At 39.6% G+C, this 22,361-nt stretch overlaps 4 protein-coding genes across 4 annotated transcripts; 3 read left to right on the top strand and 1 right to left on the bottom strand.

The window, feature by feature from the left end:
• The first annotated feature begins 393 nt into the window (after positions 1 to 393).
• LOC101303757 (receptor-like protein kinase THESEUS 1-like) lies at positions 394 to 3,520 on the top strand. Its single transcript, XM_004290025.1, has one exon. It carries the CDS (start codon positions 713 to 715, stop codon positions 3,245 to 3,247), a length of 2,535 nt encoding a protein of 844 aa, XP_004290073.1. The 5' UTR covers positions 394 to 712; the 3' UTR covers positions 3,248 to 3,520.
• Positions 3,521 to 7,604: 4,084 nt separating this feature from the next.
• On the top strand, positions 7,605 to 10,814 carry LOC101311541 (homoserine kinase-like). Its single transcript, XM_004292261.1, has 2 exons — positions 7,605 to 8,748; positions 10,355 to 10,814. Exon 1 carries the CDS (start codon positions 7,605 to 7,607, stop codon positions 8,706 to 8,708), a length of 1,104 nt encoding a protein of 367 aa, XP_004292309.1. The 3' UTR covers positions 8,709 to 8,748; positions 10,355 to 10,814.
• LOC101311828 lies at positions 10,530 to 14,167 on the top strand. Its single transcript, XM_004292262.1, has 5 exons — positions 10,530 to 10,554; positions 11,226 to 12,062; positions 13,382 to 13,420; positions 13,541 to 13,631; positions 13,718 to 14,167. The coding sequence occupies exons 2-5, from the start codon at positions 11,233 to 11,235 to the stop codon at positions 14,165 to 14,167; spliced, it is 1,410 nt and encodes a 469-aa protein (XP_004292310.1). The 5' UTR covers positions 10,530 to 10,554; positions 11,226 to 11,232.
• Positions 14,168 to 14,568: 401 nt separating this feature from the next.
• On the bottom strand, positions 14,569 to 18,649 carry LOC101304050 (monosaccharide-sensing protein 2-like). Its single transcript, XM_004290026.1, has 6 exons — positions 18,613 to 18,649; positions 18,249 to 18,437; positions 17,461 to 18,027; positions 15,802 to 16,742; positions 15,508 to 15,695; positions 14,569 to 15,232 (listed from the first exon to the last, which is right to left on the bottom strand). The coding sequence occupies exons 2-6, from the start codon at positions 18,325 to 18,327 to the stop codon at positions 14,785 to 14,787; spliced, it is 2,223 nt and encodes a 740-aa protein (XP_004290074.1). The 5' UTR covers positions 18,328 to 18,437; positions 18,613 to 18,649; the 3' UTR covers positions 14,569 to 14,784.
• Between the last annotated feature and the right edge of the window lie 3,712 nt (positions 18,650 to 22,361).

Consider the following 22,361-nt stretch of genomic DNA (forward strand, 5'->3'; position numbering starts at 1 on the left):
TAAAAATTGGTCCTGAAATCTCTTTCATATTTTAGAAACAAATAAAATAGCTTTCAACCGAAAACAAATGAAACCAAAAATAAAAAACACTCGGGGTTCGGTTACATGAGCTTTCATGGCGTTTTGTATTACTAAACTACAATGTTCCTAAAGATTCTAAGTACAATATCTTAGAGAACAGCTGGATTCGTGGGGGTTGGTTTGTCTCTGAGTCTGAGGTTGTTCTATTTCCGTATCCAACTCTTTTTCTCCTTTTTTTTTTTTTTCGTGGGGTCCTCTCCATATTTTAGCCACTGTAATTGACAGCCTCATCAACAGCCTGGAAAAGGTGGCCGGCACTAAAAAGCTTAGACCTTGATGGGTTTCTATGGTGGGCTTCACGTTCTAGTGCACACCCAGTTCTCTGTGCTGCAAAAAGTTTCAATCTTGCTCTCTCATTGAGGTAATGGCTTTAACAAAGTTCAAATCTTTTTTTGGTTTATCTGTTTGTGTTGCTGAACTTGGATTTGTTTGAGTTTGGTCTACATTGGAGCTACTGTTAATGCTTTTATCTTTTTTGGCAATGCTAGGATTTTCCTACTTGGTATAGAAGAACTGGGTATTTGGGATTGAGTGCAATAGATCTGAGGTGTTTGAAGTTGTGGAGTTTAGGCATTTGGGATAGTGGGGCTTGTGCTTTGCTGATCTTTTGGTGGGTTGGTTGGATTTGATCATGGTGAAGATGAAACTAGTCAGTTGGGTAGCTTTGGTTCTGGCAATTGTTGTGTCTATGAGTCATGGAGCCTTTGGTTTATTCAATCCTGTTGATAACTATTTGATTGCTTGTGGTTCTTCGGAAAATGTCACATTTGAAGGCCGAACCTTTGTTCCTGATACACTGCAGTCTTCCCTTGTGCTGAAAGGTGCTAATTCTTTAGTTGCTAGCTCCAGTTCCAATGCCCCATCTCCTATTTACCAATCTGCTCGAATTTTCAAGGAAACATCTTCCTACAAATTCAAAATCCAGCAAGAGGGCCGCCATTGGGTTCGCCTTTATATCTACCCTTTAGCAAATTCGGTCCAGAACTTGGCGTCTGCTCCGATAACAGTGGTCACTGATAGCTTTGTACTCTTGAATAACTTCACTTTTCAGAACTATAATGGTTCTTATCTATTCAAGGAGTATGCAATCAATGTGACTTCAGATAGTTTGACCCTAACCATCATTCCTTCAAACAATTCAGTTGCTTTTGTTAATGCAATTGAAGTTGTCTCTATCCCTGATGAACTGATCCCTGATCAGGCATATGCTGTAAATCCATCTGCTCCTTTTAGTGGTCTTTCGGCACTTGCTCTTCAAACTATGTACCGATTAAACATGGGGGGTCCTTTGCTCACTGCTGAGAATGATACCCTTAAAAGAACTTGGGAGAATGATGTGAAATACCTCCATGTCAACAGCTCAGCAGTGAATGTATCAATCAACCCTGCCAGCATAAAGTATCCGGTCAGTGTAACACCAGAGATAGCACCTAATTGGGTCTATGCCACTGCTGAAGCCATGGGAGATGCGAATGTACCAAATGGAAATTTCAACATAACTTGGGTCTTTCCAGCTGATCCAAATTATTTGTATCTTGTTCGGGTACATTTCTGTGATATTGTCAGCAAGGCACTGAATAGCCTAGTTTTCAATCTTTTCATCAATTCAGACAATGTGCTCTCAAGTCTTGACCTCTCTTCCATTACTGGTGACTTGAATGTGCCATATTACAAGGACTTTGTTGCCAACTCCTCAGCAGATTCAAATACTTTGACAGTCAGTGTCGGTCCAGATTCAATGGCTGATATCACTAATGCAATTCTGAATGGCTTGGAGATTCTGAAGATCAGCAATGACTTGGGGAGCTTGGATGGGTCTTTGTCAGTTCAGAGTCTCCTTCCCAGTTCACCCTCTAAGAGTAATAAGATAGTAATCTTAGTTGGGTGTGTCATAGGAGCTGTAGCTCTTGTGGCAATAATTGCTCTCTTTTATTGCTGCCTGGCATCTCGCAAGTCAAAGACTACTCCTAACCAAGGGCATCCATGGCTGCTTCTGCCCTTGTATGGAAACTCTCAGACAATGACCAAAATGTCCACAACTTCACAGAAGAGTGCAACAGCTAGCTGCATTTCATTAGCTTCCTCTAATCTTGGCCGCATATTCATGTTCCAAGAAATCCTGGATGCAACCAACAAGTTTGATGAGAACCTACTTCTTGGGGTTGGTGGTTTTGGCAGAGTTTACAAGGGAACACTAGAGGATGGGACAAAAGTAGCTGTTAAAAGAGGAAACCCCAGATCCGAACAAGGTATTGCTGAATTCCGAACCGAGATTGAAATGTTATCAAAGCTTCGTCATCGCCACCTTGTGTCTCTTATTGGTTACTGTGATGAAAGATCAGAGATGATTCTTGTGTATGAATATATGGCTAATGGACCACTCCGGAGCCATTTGTATGGAACAGATTTGCCAACCCTATCATGGAAGCTACGCCTTGAAATCTGTATAGGGGCTGCAAGGGGGCTCCATTATCTCCACACTGGTGCAGCTCAAAGCATAATTCACCGAGATGTGAAGACAACAAACATTCTCTTGGATGAGAACTTTGTAGCCAAAGTTGCAGATTTTGGCCTCTCAAAAGCAGGTCCAGCTATAGATCAGACTCATGTTAGTACAGCTGTTAAGGGCAGCTTTGGTTACCTTGATCCTGAGTACTTTAGAAGGCAGCAGCTCACTGAGAAATCAGATGTGTATTCATTTGGTGTAGTTCTAATGGAAGTTCTTTGTACAAGACCAGCTTTGAACCCGGTTCTTCCAAGAGAGCAAGTGAACATAGCAGAGTGGGCAATGACTTGGCAAAAGAAAGGCATGCTGGACCAAATCATGGACCCAAATCTGGCTGGGAAGGTAAATCCAGCTTCTCTTAAGAAGTTTGGTGAGACAGCTGAGAAGTGCCTTGCCGAGTATGGTGTTGATAGGCCATCAATGGGAGATGTCTTGTGGAATCTAGAATATGCTCTTCAGCTTGAGGAGACTTCGTCTGCACTCATGGAACCTGAAGATAACAGCACAAACCACATACGGGATATTGAATTGACACCACTTGAGCCATTTGACAACAGTGTGAGTATGATCGAGGGAGGGCACTCTGGCACAGACGAAGACGCTGAAGATGCTGCAACAAGTGCTGTGTTCTCTCAGCTAGTTAATCCTCGTGGAAGATGAGAAGAAAGATGCTTTGCCTTTCGCATTCTTTGTCCACAATGTCCCAGGGAAAGAGATACTGATCATCCTGGCCTTGAGAATGCTCAATGAGTGAAGGTTATTTCTTGGTTCATTACTAGTCTGTTACCTCAATTTTTTGTCCACTATTTACTTTGTAATATAGTTGTGGTGGATGACAGTTAATCTATCATAAAAATTGTACGTAAGGTGCCAAAAGATTTACTTGTATTCATATAAAATTCATATGGGTTACAGAGTTCCCATGTTTTTACCAAAGTACATGATGTCATTGTATTCACATATAATTTTTTGTTCATAAGGTACAGAAAATAAGCAGAGTTAGTGATTATGATATTCTAATCTAGCCATCTTCATACTGTTCTGAGAATCATGTTTGTGTAGAAATTACAAATTATTCATATTCAATCTCTTTCAAGTATCTCAGTAAAGTACCTTTGTTCTAAACTTGAGATCTTGGAATAGACAATCATAATGCTGTAAGAGCAGCCTTGGGTTGAAAGTTACACTCTTTATATTAGAAATTGTGGATTTTGTTATCTTCCTTTGTCCCAGGTACCACACTAACTGAAATTTCAGCAACTTGAGGAAGTGACTAAGATAGCATTCTTGTATGAAGTCCTCTCCACTCTAATAGAAGCTTCCTGAGATTCCTGAACAGAGAGATGTGATTCTGGATGATTGGCTCCTCTCCATGTCAGAGAACTTCACGTGGTCAATTTCATAGTCCCATGTTGCTGATGGGGTGACCTCAAGTGTGAAGCTGTTAGTCCAAGGACTTGAATGAGTTGAATTCAGGTATAGTCCCTGCTTCAGCCTTTATGGCTGAGACCAATGAAGCAAGCATTGGTTTGGAGGTTTGGATCGGAAACTGAGCTGAAATGCTTGTTTTTCTCATGTTTGTTGTCATTGTACCAACTGGATTCACATGCATCATGGCTTAGCTGTGTTAATGAGTTTTTCCAGAGGGCCTGGTAGTCGTAGCTTTATTTAGCTATCCCAAGCTTGGCTGCAGATTTTGAGTGGAACACAACTTTTAAACAATTTCATTGTTAGTAGGTTGTGAAATGTGGATATGAGAAACTGCTTCTTAAATTTTTCTTGCTTCGGGTGTAGAAGAGAATTGTGGTATGGTATATACGGGGTTTTACCGCTTGTTTTTGAGAACAATGTTTGGTACTGGTTGAATTGAGTTGGTTTCTAAGATCAAGTGTGTTCGAGAGCTGAAACTATAGCATTCAAAAGCTTGGGTTTTGGTATCATCACTATCATGCAGGTGTTTCCTTGCTGAGTTGCTGATACAGCAATGAAGCTTAAAGCGTGGGTGCATGCTTGCTTGCTAATCTGTTAACATTTGACATGTACTGGTGTGTAGTCCAGTCACCTTCTGTGAACATCAACATTACAACAGTAGTAACTTGCTCATCAATCTGCGGCCACATCGCTTTCTAATCCGAACAAATGCATAACATCTTCTGGAAATGAAGATAAGTACGCCTGATCTATCCCTGGCAATGCCGAAAGCGTTGGCAATGTTTTGGTATGCTTTCGCGCCCCATTGGGCATTGGCAATGTCTCCTCACTTGAGTCACTTCTGCCCTCTATTTCTCCTTTCCTATTTCCATGTTCTCAATCTTATTTAGTCATTCAACCTAACTTGTTCATTTGTTTCATTTCTCTTCTTTTCCCCCAAACACAGACTCTTTTGCCATATCTTAAATCAAGTGAATTAAGATCTACAAACCTTACAACTCTGGCAGTTTATACGTACTCAAACCTTCGTAGTATAACAAGACTCCAAATTTCAGCCACTTGACAAACACCTACAAGACCAAATCTAGACTCTTTGATTCGATTACCACATGGCATACACATAACGTTAAAGCAGAATCAAAGTATACATATGTTTTTGGATTGGAGCATTCTACTTTGTAGTGTAGCTTTGGGTTGAAAAAGTTCATAGCTTTACCCATTAACTGTTATATCTGATTAAGCCTATACTTAACATAGCTATGGGAAGAAGACCAAATGAAGACTTTTACATGAACCGTTGGATGAGTGTTAGAAAGTTTAGTAATATTTTCAAATTTGAAGAATTGAAGATGCATACGTTCTAAACATTTATTTATCTATCATACGATATTATTATAAATTGACGATTACTCTATTTTTTACAAACAAGTTTTTATTTATTTTTTATTTATTTTTATTTTTTTAAGGAAAACGGATAACTCCATTGATGATCATCATAACGATCTTACAAGATCAAGTTTGAAGGTCATACACGACTTCATATAATCATCAACTACGCAATGACTGGATTCTACACCTATAATGGGAATGCAACTAAAAAATAACCAAAGTCTTAACAAAAGCAAAGCTGAATGAAAACGAACAAGAATTGAAAGACTCAACAAAAACAAAATAGACTCAGCAGAAGCAAAACTGACTCAATTACTAAAGAGACTAAACTGCTACAACATTACACAATTTTAAGATCAATCAACCAAGAGGCTTAGGGCCTAAAGACCTTCATGGTGTACCCCTCCACCTCTAAATCAACCAAAAATCTAAAATCATGTAATGTCGTCGCAATCAACCTCATTCCTCAACTGTTGGAACGAGCTCTCCCTCCTCCCCACCTCCGAGATCACACTAATCTCAAAAGCAATGGGCGCTGAGAGAATAGGGATTTCCTCCTTTGGCTTCGGCTTGTTCATGCTGCCACATGGACTACCATGTTTCATGGATCCACTGCTCCTAAATAGCTCCAGCCCGCCTATATTTTTTGAAAACCCTAGCTGCTCACGTTGCAGCTCGAAAGAAATGTGAAACTCAGATATAACGACGAGTTTAATATGAGTCAAACTTACGACCTCACACTCACAAAGAAAGACTTATGCCATTTGACCAAATGATACTAGGTTTTTACAGTTTTTTTTTTTAAGGAAACATGTCAAACTTTATTGAGAAACAAAACTATTACATAATGGGAAATTCAGCTGCAACAACAGCTTGTATAAAAGACGGAACTCTAAAATAAAAAAATAAAAAAAGTAATGTTAGGTGAATCACATTTTGATGAACCACCAAGAGCCCACCTTACGTGGCAGATGACGTGACATGCCTACTCATTAATTATGTGTCATTTCTAATATTTTCAAATTTCAGTTTTTTTTGTTAATTACGAAATTTCTTTTCATTTTTACTTTCTTATTTTTATTTTTTAACCCATATCCTTTATCTTACTAATCCTTAAAAAAATTGATCAAAAAAACTAATCCTTAAAAAAATCTTTATGAAATACCCTAGCCTGCTCTTGTCTCACTCATTCGCTCCCACATCCCTCTTCAATTTAGTCGATTAAGGAATTCTCAAGATCCATGGAAAATGGTTGATTGTTGACACCAATGATCAACCATTTTGACGATGTTCCCCTCCAAGATGTACACACAACACAGAACTTTAATGAATCAATGAGTGATAACCACTTCACCAACATCTCAATCAAGTCATCAGGAATATGATAAGACCACCTATTCGAGATAGAGACTACTCCATTGGCAATTTCACCATACGCATCTACTAATTCTAATTGACGGAAAAGTTTATTTTTCAATGTATCATCTTCGACACTTGTTGCGTTAATTCTACCATCGGCCCTGCTGCATCTTGGGAGAGGTCGACATCAAACTGAGAATTCCTTAATCAATTAAATTGATGAGGAGGTGGGAGGAGGGGTGAGATAAGAGGAGGATTGGAATTAGGGCAGAACTACGTTTGTTGTGGTGTATTAACGATTAAAAAGATAAATGATAGGGTTTAAAAAAATAAAAATGAAAAGAAATTTTGTAATTAACAAAAATAAAAATTAAAAATACTAGAAATAACACATAATTGTTAATGTAGACATGCCACGTCAGCTGTCACGTAAGATGAGTTTTTGGTGGTTCACCTAACATTACTCAATAAAAAATCCCTCTAATAGGAGAAGATGAGTGAGCCGCCATTAAATATGCCACTCGGTTTGCACTACCTTTGGTATACGCAATTCGTATGGAATCAGATGCTTGTAGTAGAGCACCTATATCATCATATAATCTCCCTGTAATTGAGAAATTGTTCTGTTGATTATTCAGCAGCTGAAGGTTTTTACAGTTAAAATGGCATTAGCCCGAAAAATAAAATATAAATCCAAAAGTGTTTTACTTTAAGGCCGTTGACAACTCGAGAGAGAGAGAGAGTCCTCAAAAAACTCAGAGAGGGTTTAGTCGCGCAGCCCAAAACTAGAGTCTAAACCCCCCAAAAACCCCAAACTCTCAGTGACAGTGAGTCAGCCATGGCTGTCTGCCACCACCAAGCTCCCTTCAAGCTCTTCTCACCCCTCCCACCACCAAACCCAAAACCCATCTTCCGATGCAACCTCTCCCTCCCCTCCCGACCCACCATCCTCACCGCCGACCCCGAACCCCTCTTCACCTCCGTCAAGACCTTCGCCCCCGCCACCGTCGCCAACCTCGGCCCCGGCTTCGACTTCCTCGGCTGCGCCGTCGACGGCCTCGGCGACTTCGTCTCCCTCACCGTCGACCCCCAAGTCCTCCCCGGCGAGATCGCCATCTCCGAGATCTCCGGCGACCACAACTCCAAGAAGCTGAGCAAGAATCCCCTCTGGAACTGCGCCGGGATCGCCGCCATCGAGGTCATGAAGATGCTCGGCGTCCGCAACGTCGGCCTGTCCCTCTCCCTCGAGAAAGGCCTGCCTTTGGGTAGCGGCCTCGGATCCAGCGCCGCCAGCGCAGCCGCCGCAGCCGTCGCTGTCAACGAGATTTTCGGCGGGAAATTAGGTGTGGAGGAGCTGGTCCACGCGGGGCTCAAATCGGAGGAGAAGGTGTCCGGTTACCACGCCGATAACATCGCTCCGGCGTTGATGGGAGGCTTCGTTCTGATCCAGAACTATGAGCCGTTGGATTTGCTCCGGTTGAGCTTTCCGTTAGAAAAGGAGCTGATATTTGTGCTGGTGAGTCCAGACTTCGAAGCTCCGACGAAGAAGATGAGGGCGGCGCTGCCGACGGAGATAGGGATGGCCCACCACGTGTGGAATTCCAGCCAGGCCGGAGCTCTGGTGGCGGCGGTGCTTCAAGGCGACGTGGCGAGGCTTGGGAAGGCGTTGTCGTCGGATAAGATTGTGGAGCCGAAGAGGGCTCCTCTGATTCCGGGAATGGAGGCGGTGAAGAAGGCTGCCATTGAGGCTGGAGCTTTGGGGTGCACTATCAGCGGGGCTGGGCCCACGGCGGTTGCGGTGACGGACAATGCCGAGAAGGGGAAGGAAATTGGAGAGAGGATGGTGGCCGCTTTCTTGAAAGATGGGAACTTGAAAGCTGTGGCGAGTGTGAATAGGCTGGACAGAGTTGGTGCTAGGCTTGTTAGTAGCATTCCCAGATGAAGTGGTGGAGTTGTTCTCGGGATTTGAGTGGTGCTCGTAGGTGAGCTCTTTATGTTGCTTTAGAATTAGCAGTAAGTTCCCACATTTGTGATCCGAAGAAAGATTGAAAACAAAAAAGATTGAAAACGAGTGATGTATGTGTTTGATTGAGCTGAGTTCAGGCTGGTGACAGAAGTAAAGCTAATAAAAAATTCAATGCAGACTGTTTTGCTATGCTTCAGTCTTCATCATGTTGTTTTTCTGGCTTCTGATTTGGATGTGAGCCGAGTCCTTTGTGAATTGTGAGTATCTAATGTGTCTCAGACTTGTAGTTTCAAAGCGTTGTTGGGAATGGTTTACCTATTAATATTTTTCTTTTCATCGTTTATATATAATATATATATATATATATATATATATTGTTATATTTATATAGATGTTTTAATGCCATAGCTTAATGGAGATAGCGATGATCATGTTTCTGTACATGGTGAAATGGCATTAAAATTATGGCAAAATCTGTTTAGGGTTGCTGGGATGAATTGGGTTTCTCCAGCAGGGTGCTCTGCTGTATTAGCCATTAAGTGAAAATCACAATGTCTTTGGCAAAGAAAAAAGTAAAAGTTATGTTGCAGTGTTTTGGCTGTAATTTGCGTAATTTCAGCTTTGTGGGCTTCAGTTTCAGTTGAGTATAAAGACCATATTTTCTCCATTTGTGTAATTGGAAGGGGCCATTCGGGTTATTTGTTTTGGCCTAGGGTTTATGTCTCTCTTAGGCAAGTCCTCTGTAGTCTTCTTTGTTTGCTGTTGCTTCTATAGATAGTTGTGAACTTCATGTGCACGGCTTTTGTTTCTTCATGTGTTTGTTATGCATGAAAGGTAAAAACAAATGTATAATTGATAATCTGATTGCTTTATCTAAACAAAAACCTCTTACAAGTTACAATTGCCATCTGACTTCTCATAATAGTGCTTTGGAGTTTATGCATTTGTTTATGTTTCAGCTTTTATGGACTTGTTTTCGATTTGTTTATGTGTCCATTATGGCGGGTGATGCTAGTTTTTTCTGTTAACAAAAACGAGTATTGAACAATTACTCCATTAAGGGTAAAATCACATCAGCATCGGTTGTATGTTCTGCAAGTGCTATCTTGTTGTGTTGTCTTTGTATGAAACTCTCTTTATTCCATAATGTTCTGCTGACTGTATTTAACGAGGTAGTATTCCGACAAAGTAGAACAATTACTTTTTTTATAAAAAAAAATCTGACAAAAGATACAAGAAGTCCTAAATTGGTGCTGTACTCTGTACAAAGCTTATGTCATTAGAAAGAAGAATTTCTGTGATAAATATGAGTCTGGCTTATACTAAGTTGGGGCAATGGGAGGCTATGCCGCTTAACTCTGCGTTTTTTGGAAGAGAAGGTGAATATTCAATTGGTTTATGAATCTCATATATATCCAGGGTGTTTAAAAATCTCATATTTATCAACTTTTCCTGTTTATTGAGTATGTAAATTCTGGCACTGAATTTCAGCTTAATGTTAAATGGAATATGGCTGCATTTACTTGGACCATACTTTTCATTGCTTTGTAGATGGGAGCTTTGGGTTACTTTGCTTCTGCGGAAGGAACCAAGTATTTGATCATGGGGCTTTTTTGGTGCAGGCTTGGTTATAACAATGGTGAAGCACTGAAGCTTGGTCTTGTTGTGAATTTATTCATTACATGGCCTAGGAGATGAATCCAGTTCATGAAATTGTAAAGAAGCAGCTTTAGACTTTTGGGGTGGTTGCTGATTCTGGAGGGGAGTTAGGTGGCTCTATTGGCCCAGAGGTTTGCTGTTTTCATGTCTTAGCCGGAATGAGGTGTATTACTCTTTTGTGAATTGGATTTTCAATTTTCATTTTGACAACTTTGGTTTTATGAGTTTTTCATTGGAGTTTCGGGAAATTGTTTTCCTCTTCGAGGCATATCTGCTGTCATTGCAAGATATTTGAATATAAACTATTTTTAGCTTAGTACATTGTGTATCACGTACCCTTATCAGCCAAAATATATAGTCACACTCCATAATTCCTAATTCAGGATGTGAATATCAGATATGAAGGCTTTTCTGTTGCACTTGATATTTTGATGATTTACTTGTTTCGTAAAAGATCAAATAGTATCTGTTATGCAATCTATAATTGAACAATTAAGATTGCTACAGTAGTAATAATGTTCATGTATTGGGAATTTGGGATAGTGGAGGAAATTAAGAATAATTAGGAATGAGTGTTTGCAGTGGTCTTTAATCACTTGGTCATCAGCAGCCATCACTTGTTCTCAGGCATATTAACTAATTAAGTCCTCAATAATGATTAATAGAGCTAATTAGATATTTAAATTCCAGTTGATAATGGTTCTAATGTGGTGCCTATCCAAATGTGGAGTTCTAGTTCTAATGTGATTCTTCCACTGTATTTAGTTCTACTTCTGCTGTGATTCGAACTCGATCTTTAGTTTACCATCGATCACTATATATACATGTATACAGATGAAACATGATTACAGAATTGAGGCTTCTTCCTCATCAGCAACCAATATCAGTGCTAGCTTCTACAGCTCGAGACTCGACAGTGATGGGGTATCCCGTTGAGCATGAACTTGCTACCTACTCATCATCATCGACCTTTCTCCAATCTGGTGGAGCTGCTCAACCAATTTCTACCCTCCCGCCAATCCAACCAACCAAGGAGAATTACTTTCTGTGGAAATCCTTGTTCATCTCAGTTCTGAGAGCCTCTGACATGTTAGACCTGGCAGAAGGTCGAGAGCAGTGTCCACCACAAAGCGAAACCCTAGCTCATACCAACTGGATCAAGAGGGACCAAACGTTACTAACTTGGATCAACTCAAGTTTATCTGTGAGCCTACTCGCAAACACAGCAGACTTCACTAGCGGACGAGCTCTGTGGTTACACTTGGAAAAGCTACTTTCTGATCATGCAACCACTCATGTACGTGAGCTCAGGAATCGTTTAACAAACCTCGACATGAGGAAAGAGCGTCACTCGACGACGCGGGAGAAAACCCCAACCCCGGACGTGAGGGAAGAAAGTAAGTCCAGTCTAGAGAGATACCTAGAAACAGCTAAAGAAATCGCTGATGGGCTCGAAGCTGCAGGGTCACCTGTAGATGATTCTGAATTTGTTTCTTGCGTCCTGAACGGACTTACAAGGTCATATGAAGGCTTTGTTGCATCCATCAGGGATCGGCCTGAGCCTCTAACTCGAGAAGAACTGCAGAAGTCACTTCTAACTTATGAAGCTGAACATAAATCCTCGCCGATCCTTGGGTTTACATTTGCTCTTTTTGTGCTAACCCTGGTTGTGTACTTGGCCGGTGGAATATCCTTTATATTCCCTCTAGTTTTATTTGTTTGTTTGTTTGTTTGTGTGCTAGCAAAACTGATCTGGGTCATCATCTTATCAAGTTCAAAGATTAGAGAAAGTGCCCACTGCGAGTATATGAAATTACACACAGAGTCTGTGTGAATATATTCAAGTGTATTTTTCTTTAGAAGATAATGTGATTTCCTAATCTTACTGTGATTGTCTTGTAGCTTGAAATTGATGACACAATATAACTCAAGTTTTGGTATATGTCGAGATTTATTTCTAATCTACTTAACTCTTGGATATCAAGTTGAATGTCAAGATTGTTTCTCATAACTGAAGTTGGATGTCAAGATTAGTTTTTAGTTATTTTCTCTCTCCTACATCGAGAAATTTAGCTGTATCACTAATTTTTAAAGTTGTCAATTATTTAAGTATTCCGTTCAAACTCGGATTTATCTCAAAAATTAAGAAGTTGATGAAGAATAAAGTGTAGAGACAAAGAGATAGCAAGAGAGTCATCTTATTCATTGATAGGAGCCTTTTATATAGGGAATTACACAATACCAATATGGTAAGGATATGAATACATAGATCTAGTCTAACTACATATCCTATTGACATAAGGCCAAGGCACACATAGAGAATATCCTAGAACAGAAATTAAAATATCAATACCATTAGAGATACTCTAAGCCATTGAAAAAAGATTGTTTCCACACAAAAAAAATTTCAACGAGTTGGGGGGAATCAGAAGTGGTAACAGATTTGAATGAGGTTAAGAACACGAATTTTATTTGACATTTTTCTGGTAAACCCATCTTCTTCTCTTTTGTTGGTTGCGCGTCTGTATCACGTTTTTGTTGTTGTAAATTCATAGAACAAATGTGTGCGTCTGAGGAGAAGCATGATTTGGTATGAATGACTCGTACGTCTGTATTCAATTTTGTTTTTGTTTTGGTCAATTAACTCTTAAATAGACATTGCTTTCCAAAACACTACGCTAAACAATGTGCAAGAGTTTGGACCATTACTTGTGACCTATAATTGCTTTTAGGAAGCGAAACACCGTCCTAACTCTTCACTATAGAGGTATTAGACTTCTTATCTTCCACAAAATCACGCTATGAACAATGTAGAAGATTTTGATTTTGGACAATTGGTAAAGCTACATTGCTTTTCTAATAATTGTGATGATGGTTACCATAATCAGAAACGTGCTGTGTTTCTCATGACCAATCGATTCCATCAGTATCTCAACCATTACCTACCTGTGCAAAAACAACTAACTTGAAGTTGGTATTGTTCATTACAGATTAGTCTGGGGTGAGCAGCAGCCGAGTTGCAATCAAAGGTTAGCAAGTTGTCAACCTCACATGTTTAAATAATGATGTGTGAACTCACAGTTTGGTGAACCCAGGAGCCCAGCAATTTGGAGTTCCGTGTGGTTGTTAAAGTGTGTAATCTATAGCAGTCATAGAGATAAGGGTTGTTACTACTTAAATGAAGACTTAAATGCTAGATTAGGACTTGACTACATTGTTCTCCATCTTGTCTACCCTGAGGTCTTTATATTCTGCATATTCTCATTGTTGAAACCCGGTAGTTATTCGAGTTTTGATCATTCTGTTTTGACATTATGTCTCCGCAGTTCATGTTTCTCATTGGTAAATCTCCTATTGTCATCATATTTCTTCCTTTCTTGTGGATCTTAGCCTCTCTTATTTCCATGGTTACTTTGCCATTCCTATGGCTTGCAAGGTTACTAAACCCCAGAGGCCTTGAGGAAAACATTCTCCGGTCACTTCCAAAGGTCTGGTATACTGCAGAAGTCAATGAAAAGCTCAAGGATTGTGCCATCTGCTTGATGGAGTATGAGGGTGGAGATGCTCTAAGGGTTTTGCCTCCTTGTGGTCATGGTTTCCATGTCAACTGTGTTGATAGGTGGCTTAAGTGCCACTCTTCATGTCCATCGTGTCGCGCCGCTGTGGTTATGGAGAGCAAAGAAGCACAGATACTTGGAGATGCCAAAAGTCCACCATTTTCAGATACTGTATTTGATGCTTCAAATCCTTACAGACTGACTTTCTGGCACCTTTGAATCTCATTAGTACGTTTATGTTTGGTGCAGACATAAAAACAAAGGGCCAAAGAAGATGAGCAAATTTACTAAACTTGTATGTAAAGCGTTCCAGTTACACTATAGCTAAAGTCAAATGGTAAATACCACAAACAAGATGGAGATACAATAATTTGATTTATAGTTTTAAACCGTTGTGATTATTGGGACAAAAGGGTATGGAAGTTTTCTATTTTCGGAGACAAAATGTTTTCTGTTTCTCCTTGTCTCAACTCTGAAGACATAATTAAAGCAGTCATGGATGTTTCAAATGCTTTCATTCCCATATCCTAAACTTTTGAGCCACAACAGCCATGGAAACTTTCCTTTCCTTTGATATTCTACCCAAGGGTTGATATATAGATCCTGAAAAGTGAAAACATCAACTACAATACTGCATGATGCATGAATTCAAAGCAAAAGTTTGGATGCCGAAAATCATTACGGTTACACAAAACGCTATCAAGTCGTTTGTCATGTATAACACAAATGACAGATAAAAAATGTATATATCATCCTTTCTAAAGGATTCACCGTACAATTTGCAAAAGTAGCAAGAAAGTATAAATTCAAAAACAAGTTTCTAATTCACATGTAAACTAATTGTCTTTGGCAGCTGCAGCAGCCTGTTTTGCACCAACAGCGAAGAACTCGGTGATAACTTCAAGGGGCATGCCTTTGGTTTCCGGTACTTTGATGAAAACAAAAATCCAAGCGATGACGCACACTACAGCGTACATGCCAAATACGCCAGATAGGCCGACGGATTTGAGCAGCACCGGAAGGGAGTAGGTAACGATGATGTCACAAATCCAAAATGTGAGAGCACAGATGGCAATGCAGAGACCCCGGACTCGGGTGGGAAAGATTTCTGCACAGAGAATGTTGGGGACTGGTCCGAATCCCATCACAAAAGAGCAGAAGTAGATCACAACGCTACCAGTTGAGATTGCTGCATTCACAACACTACCAAAATTCACAAGGCTTCCAAGGACTAGGATCACGAGAGAAAGTATCAAGACAGGGATAGTGGTGAGCAGTAAGGTCCTGAATTAAGAATGAAAAAGAGGGTAAATGGTTAAGATACAAAATACAAAACAATTAATTGAAATTGAACCATATTCTTTTGCTTATTTGATTATGCTCCCTCATCTCATAGTAATAACTTGGGAGTCATTTTGGAAGATCTTTAACTTGTCATTACAGATAACTTCACATGATAAGTAAAGTTTTGGTGATTGGATTACTAGGGAATGTAGGCATAACTTATTTTGAAAAGACTCCAAAATTTCTATAATTAGAGCTCACACAAAATAATTTACCTTCTGCCTGAGATATCCATGAGCCTCATGGCAACAGCAATACTAGGAAGCATCAACAAGGTTGTCAATCCACTAATAAGCAGAGATGCAGAAGCTGAGCTAAGACCGAGGTTTGAAAGAAGCACTCCAACACCGGCCTGCTCAAGAATTTGAGGTGTGTAGTAGAGAACCCCATTTATGCCGGAGAACTGCATTATTATGAGAAACCCTCAGAGGCGTACGAAATCGAGTAAAAGGGTAAAGAGTATACAAACTTTAAGTATAATCGAATTCAAACTATGCCACAAAGATTACCTGCTGAAGTATTTGAAGTCCGACACCAACAACCAAAGCATGCTTGACTCCTGGTTCGAAAAGATCACTCCAACTTGTCCCTTTAGCAGAAGCTGCAGCTGGGTGAACCATTGCTGGTCCAACTGGATGATGTTGTTGTATAAGATCTCTGGAATAAAGAGCCGGTTGGCTCACCAAAGCAGTAGCCTGGATGAACTCACTATCTGCTGGTACATCGCCACCAGGTATTGAAACAATAGACTCACGACGAGATCCAGGTACACCCTCTTGGTGCAAAAAAATTCTTTTAAACCCTCCTTCTTTATGTCCATCTTGGCCATCTCTCTCGGACCATTTCCATGCTAGCTGCCAACCACCACCAATCTCAGTGCTACCGCCTTGATCGCCTCCTAGGAGACTGTTGTTTCTCATGCTGACAAGGCTTCCATGATTAGTTGGGCCCATGCCCTTTTCAATGCTTGTTGTCTGACGTGAGATCAATGGACTATGCAAATTGTCATCCGAATCACCACCGCCACCTGCATCGGATGCATAGTCATCGCCTTCCCTAGGTGCAATGCTCTCCTCATCCCACTCTTCGTGCCTAGGTTGATTCCCTCCCACACTGAACATGCTGCCAAAGTGTGGGAAAAGCATACTGCCCTTGCTTCCTGCATCAGGGAGCTTTTCATGAACACTACCGAAGAGTGTGACAAGAGGATCAACAATCCCACTTTTACTTGCCATGCTCCCATGCCGAGACACAAGGCCGATAGTACTTTGTCCAGTCACTGGTCTGGCAACCCATGATTGACCTTGTTCAGTCCCATATAATTTGATTTTATCCTTGTCAACAGATAAATCATGGTCATCAACGAGGTCATTGTCCGGACCAATTATGTATTCCTCAAAAGATGTTTCGCCCCCAACTCCAAGACCCTCAACAAGTAAAGCCATCTCACCTGTTGATTTGAGAAGGGTCAATATCATTTTGCATATGCAGCATTATGATAGTTGTTATGTTCCTCTATGAATGAAAAATGTCTTAAATGCAGTATACATAAGCGCGGAGAGGACAGAGCATCAAGTTACCAAAAGAAATACTGAAAGCTATTAAGTATGAAAGAAAGAGAAAGCACCAACACCTTGATGCTTACACTAAACATGTTCGATAATATTTATTTTACATTTGAGCAATTGCAGTCCTGAAAATACTTATGTGGCATGTTATGTCATAATTATATTTCACCAATGAATTTATCATTTTATGTATCGAAAAACTCAACATCAGGTAATACATTAAGATGGAGTGCTTTAGACTATCCTAAATCATGGATATGAAATGTATGAAGCCTATCAACATTCACCACCGATGCAAACAACTATTTTGCAGGATCACTTGGAATTTGAAAGAGTGCAAAGGACTTTTGCTTCACATAAAAACATAGAATTAAAGGTAGTCTTCTTTATCCCTTCTTAACCTATGTTGATCTTGCACCGTATCACTCAAGTTTATTATCAAAATGAAGATTTTGGGTCGGAAACCTATAGCTAGGAATGTCAAGGTAAGCTCCTACTGAAACACTAATAAACTTCATGGAAATAAAGCATTTAGTGCAATCAATCTTTGCATCTCAGTAGTGACCAACTATTCACAGTAACAAGAACAAAATGACTAACCAGAGACATCTTCTCTGCTGCGCAGCCTCTGTAAGACTTTCTTTGCTTCAAGCATCCGTCCCTTACTCACTAGCCACCGTGGAGACTCAGGCAAGAAAAATAAAGTCAATGCAAAATAAACAAGAGAAGGAATAGATAAAACCCCAAGCATCAACCTCCAACTTGGTGCCTCCGTCAAGGACAACACAAAAACCATACAATATGACAAGAACATCCCACCAGAGCCAGCGAACTGTGGTAGGGTATTCAATGATCCCCTTATTTCAGGTGGAGCTGTCTCAGATATATAAAGCGGGACAAGGGTAACTGCCAAACCAATCCCCAGTCCATCTAAAAGCCTAGCCAAGAGAAGGATGTAGACATTGGGAGACCATAACATTACAATACCACTGAGAAAGTAGAGCACAGAAGAGATTATAAGCATAGGACGGCGGCCTATCCAGTCAGCTACGGCACCTGAGCATGTTGTAACCAGAGTTGCCCCTATAAGTGACATCGCCACTATCAGCCCTTCCACAGCTGGTTGACTCTCCAAATTGAACTCCCTCTTTATGTACAAAACAGAAGCTGCAGCAACAAAAACCAAAAAGGGTCAGTCGGAGAATGTAATCAAAATACAATAACTTCCCATGAAGTAAATTCCATTAGCAAACGAAAGAAAGCTGAAGAAAAGCACACTAAAAAAAAAGCTAAAAAGGCCATCTTTGATGGATCTAAAGTTGGCTATTGCTCTGAATCTAAAGGAATCAAACTTTCTGTAGTGAAAAAGACAGATTCAAAGCTAGTACCTGCGATTGTAGCGTTGTCCCATCCTTGCAATAGATTCCCAACAGCAGCAGCAATAGCAACAAGCACAGCTCCACTCATTGTCAACTCAAATGTTCAAAATTCAATTACTACCCTCTAAATAAATCCTTCACCGACAATCCAATCAATCCAAGTTAGAAGAGCAAAACCCAGATCACTGATCCGTCAATCTTGATCACCCAAATCAACAAAGTGATCTAGCATCAGTATGAAGAACTCTATCAGAGACTAGGAGGCAGAAGAGCATAAGGATTATATAGGCTATTAGAGAATATCAGATCAAGCACATGAACACAATTGAATAAAACACAGCAGTATACAACAAATTAAGGTTGTTGGGTTTACCTGTAGCAAGAGTAGCTTGATGGGTGAGTGATGTGTCAGTCTGCAAATGCAGACGCCGTAGAAAGTTCGAGTCTTTAGGGCTGATGAAACCCAAAAGCAAAGCCAGTAAAATATCCCAAAAGGTGGCAACTGATTAAAGGAGGAAGAGGCCAAAGAGCAAACAGGAGTTTAGCCTTTTGGAAACAGAGCGAGAGCGGTGGCTGATGGACACCTGCTCTCGTCCTCCTCTCTTAGCCTTGCACGTCAGCTCCCTGTATCAGATCACTGTTATCAGTTTCATCATCAATCGCTAGCTGTGATTTTGGGTTTTAAAATCCAAGAGATAAGGACACGAATTCAGATTTATATGCAAATTGAACAACCCAAATGAAGAGAGTTTTACAGAGTTGCTCTGTTTTACTCTGTTTTTATGAGCAGTAATGTAGAAACTAACCTGAGATTTACTGGGTTTTGCTGAAACAGTCCAGAAAACCCATGATTAGGGATGTTGGGTTTTCTGGGAATCCTTGTTCTGAGAGAATTAGGATATGCTAAAGCTAAACTAGGCCGTCTGAGGTCTTAAACAAAACCTAAGAGAAAATATTTATGCCAAAAGTACAGATTTGGTATAAAACCCTAAACTAAGGGGAACTAATCGGCTGCATGCTACACCCAGCTCAGCCCTGAATATTCTTATTCAATTAATGTTCATCATTACCATAAGGACAAGAACCAGAAACAAATCAAAGGATGCAAAAGCATCTTATGAAAAAAATAAAAATAAAAATAAAAATCTATACAAAAATAAACAAACGAATCGTATATAGTCTGGACTTATAGGTGTCCCTGTTTATATGGGGCTAGTCATGTGAGTTAAATCAATCTCTATTACAAAAAAGAAGAAGCAATAATTTGAAAGAGGAACTGAATCGAATCGTGCTACCGGTTACCTTGTTGTAATGGAACACAACCTACGGACGAGGAATCGAGTTGAAGTAGTTCAGTTACTCCTGGTTGGCTAGTTTCCACTTCCAACAGGCAGGAATAAGTTCCTGTTCGGTTTTTACTTCACGGTCAAAATTGTTTCAAAGCACTAACAGGTACTTGCACAAACTAAAATGATCAGCTCGATAACATCGAATGCAGGGTCATTTGCACTGTTGATGGGTAGACGAATTTTCCAAATTTGTTTATCTTCGGTTTTGTTTGACTCAGATTTATTAGTAAAAGATGCATCAAATTGAGGCGAGATTATTTTTATTTTTAATTATTTGTACACAACCTCTAATTATTTTATTTTGAATTAAGTATCGTTGGGTTTATTATCCGGCGGCAACATAGTAAGAAAACTGCATTATTAGACATTAGGATGTGTAATCGTGTTATTACATAATTTACTGTTCTTTCCATTATGTTAATGTTGTGACAAAGCAAATAAAGTTGTCATTAAAACAATACTCTTTACTAGTGGGTGTTTGTTAGAATTCATGTACTATGTACTTTGTAGAAATTCTCGATATTATTTCGGGACTTCTAGATTATTATTGTAATCAAAGGTTTAGATTCCTCTTATATTTGACAGTTTCATTAAAAAAAAGCTTAATAACAGCCGCACCAGCCATTTATTCAAAAAAAAAATGACGCTTTAGTTTTCTTGCATTTCAAATTTAGATAGAAAATGAATCTCAACGGTCAAATAAAATACCTTATATTTCTGCTATAAATATCTAAAATACAGGATTTTGGTCTAGATTTAAGAAAAAAATAGTTTGTTATATATTTGGTCGATCAAATTCATGTAAGTTTAAAGACTTGTTACAATGCACCTAGCTAACAGGTTGCAAGTTCAATGGTTATCCCAAAATTTGTCCGGAAAAAAAAAAGAAAAAAAAAAGGGTTATCCCAAAAACAAACAAAAAATAACTTCACTCTCATAATATGTCCAAACAACAAATATTTTCACTTGCTCATAATGTCGATCAATTGACAAAAGAGTATTATGGAATATTCAATTATATGTTCCCTATCATTGGCTATTACGTACAATACCTTCCTCTCTAACCCAGGTGAGGGACCTCCAATGGAGCCATGGCAGTGTGATGTTGCCACCAACCGGTGTTCCATCCTTCTCTTTTCTCTCTTAATTTGATTCTCTTTAATTTCTCTATCATTCCAGACAAGCTGGCTTCAAAGGGCCGGGAGGTCAGTGGAAGATGAGTTGAGATTGGTTGGCTTTTATTTTCAGTGCTACACATGTAGAAAATCTCAGCCAACGAATATAAAAGAAAAAGTCATGCACCTAATACCATACAACATTGTTCGTTTATGATCTGCGCGCACTCTCTTTATTTTCTAGACTGTAACCCCAAATTTCACATTCTTTGTTAACTCTTTATTCTTTACTATAATGAATTTATGCTTGTATCACAAGAAATGTAAAGAGAATAACAACTACTGTGTACTGAGACATGAAAATCACGGAAGAGAAATCGCGAATTCGCGCGCTCTCATGTCCATATGGTTCGAGGCGAGGACGCGCATATCCATCTTGTTAGAACAACAACGACACTCTAATTTCAGCATGAACTTCCGGCCGCTGGATTTTCCAGTAGTGGAATATACTGGCATGCATTGAATTTCTTCTAATTGAGCAAATACCATTTTCATGCTGAGAACAACTTCCAGAATCTTACAAATTAAGCTAGTCCACTCCTATGAACCACCTCTATCGATCCGGCGGATGCTTTTTATAATGCTGATAGTTCTGTTTGGATAGGGAAACTAAAGCCTAGAGGAAATTAATAACAATAAATTGATTGGGATATGTAGATGACCAGACCTAGTACGTTTGAGTAGGAGTACGTAGTCAATATACTTCAAATCAGCTCCATTCTTCAGCTAGCTAGGGTTTCATTTACATGCTTTCTTTGTTGTCTTATCTCCTTTAATTGCATGTCTAGGAGTTTGCCGTGTGTTTAATTATTTTATTGTATAAATATATCTAGTATCAGTACGTAGTATGTATTTAGCAGTAAGTTTTAGTTGGAATCCATGGGTTTCAGAATGTAGCCGGAACTTTGCCGGAGGATATGGGACTTGATCGATGGAAGAGATTCCGCAAATTAAAACTAGGAGGTAAGTAATTAAGTTTTGTGAATTTGTCATCGGTATTAAGTATTGCTTCTTCAGATTTCATATTTAGCACGAAAAGCACAAGTAATACTTTCAAATGATTCGTATGTGCTGAAGTATAAGTCCACCATAACTAGATGTGATTCCAGTTTACATAGACTGTATAAGACAATCCAGGAGAAGCTTTACAACCCTAAGTTCCTTCTTATTCTTCTTTATTCAATTGACTGAACATATACGTCGTACATGCCTTTCCATAAACTTGAAGTGGTCTCTTTGTGACCCAAGCTTGATTAATACCGCTCCTGGATTCTCTTCACTATATTTGATACCTTCTTTCTGGAAAAATTTGATAACAGATTGCTTCACAATAGACTTCCCTGCACCATGTCCGGTAACAACCCTGAGGAATCGAAGCGATTGCATGTTGGTTCCATACTGAATGTGCATCTTCAAATGCTTCATGGCTTCCTTGACATGCTTCCCATGTAAATCGATGGTCTCATGGTCATCACATCTCTATTTATGCCCTTTGTCTTTGTTTTTAGCTTTAAAGATCTCCTGGCTTGCCTTCATTCTGACGACTTCTCTCTGGAGTTGGTAAACAAAGACTCCATCACCATATGAGAAAGACTTGC

Source organism: Fragaria vesca, linkage group LG2 (genome assembly GCF_000184155.1).
Source record: "Fragaria vesca subsp. vesca linkage group LG2, FraVesHawaii_1.0, whole genome shotgun sequence".
Lineage (NCBI taxonomy): Eukaryota > Viridiplantae > Streptophyta > Magnoliopsida > Rosales > Rosaceae > Fragaria > Fragaria vesca.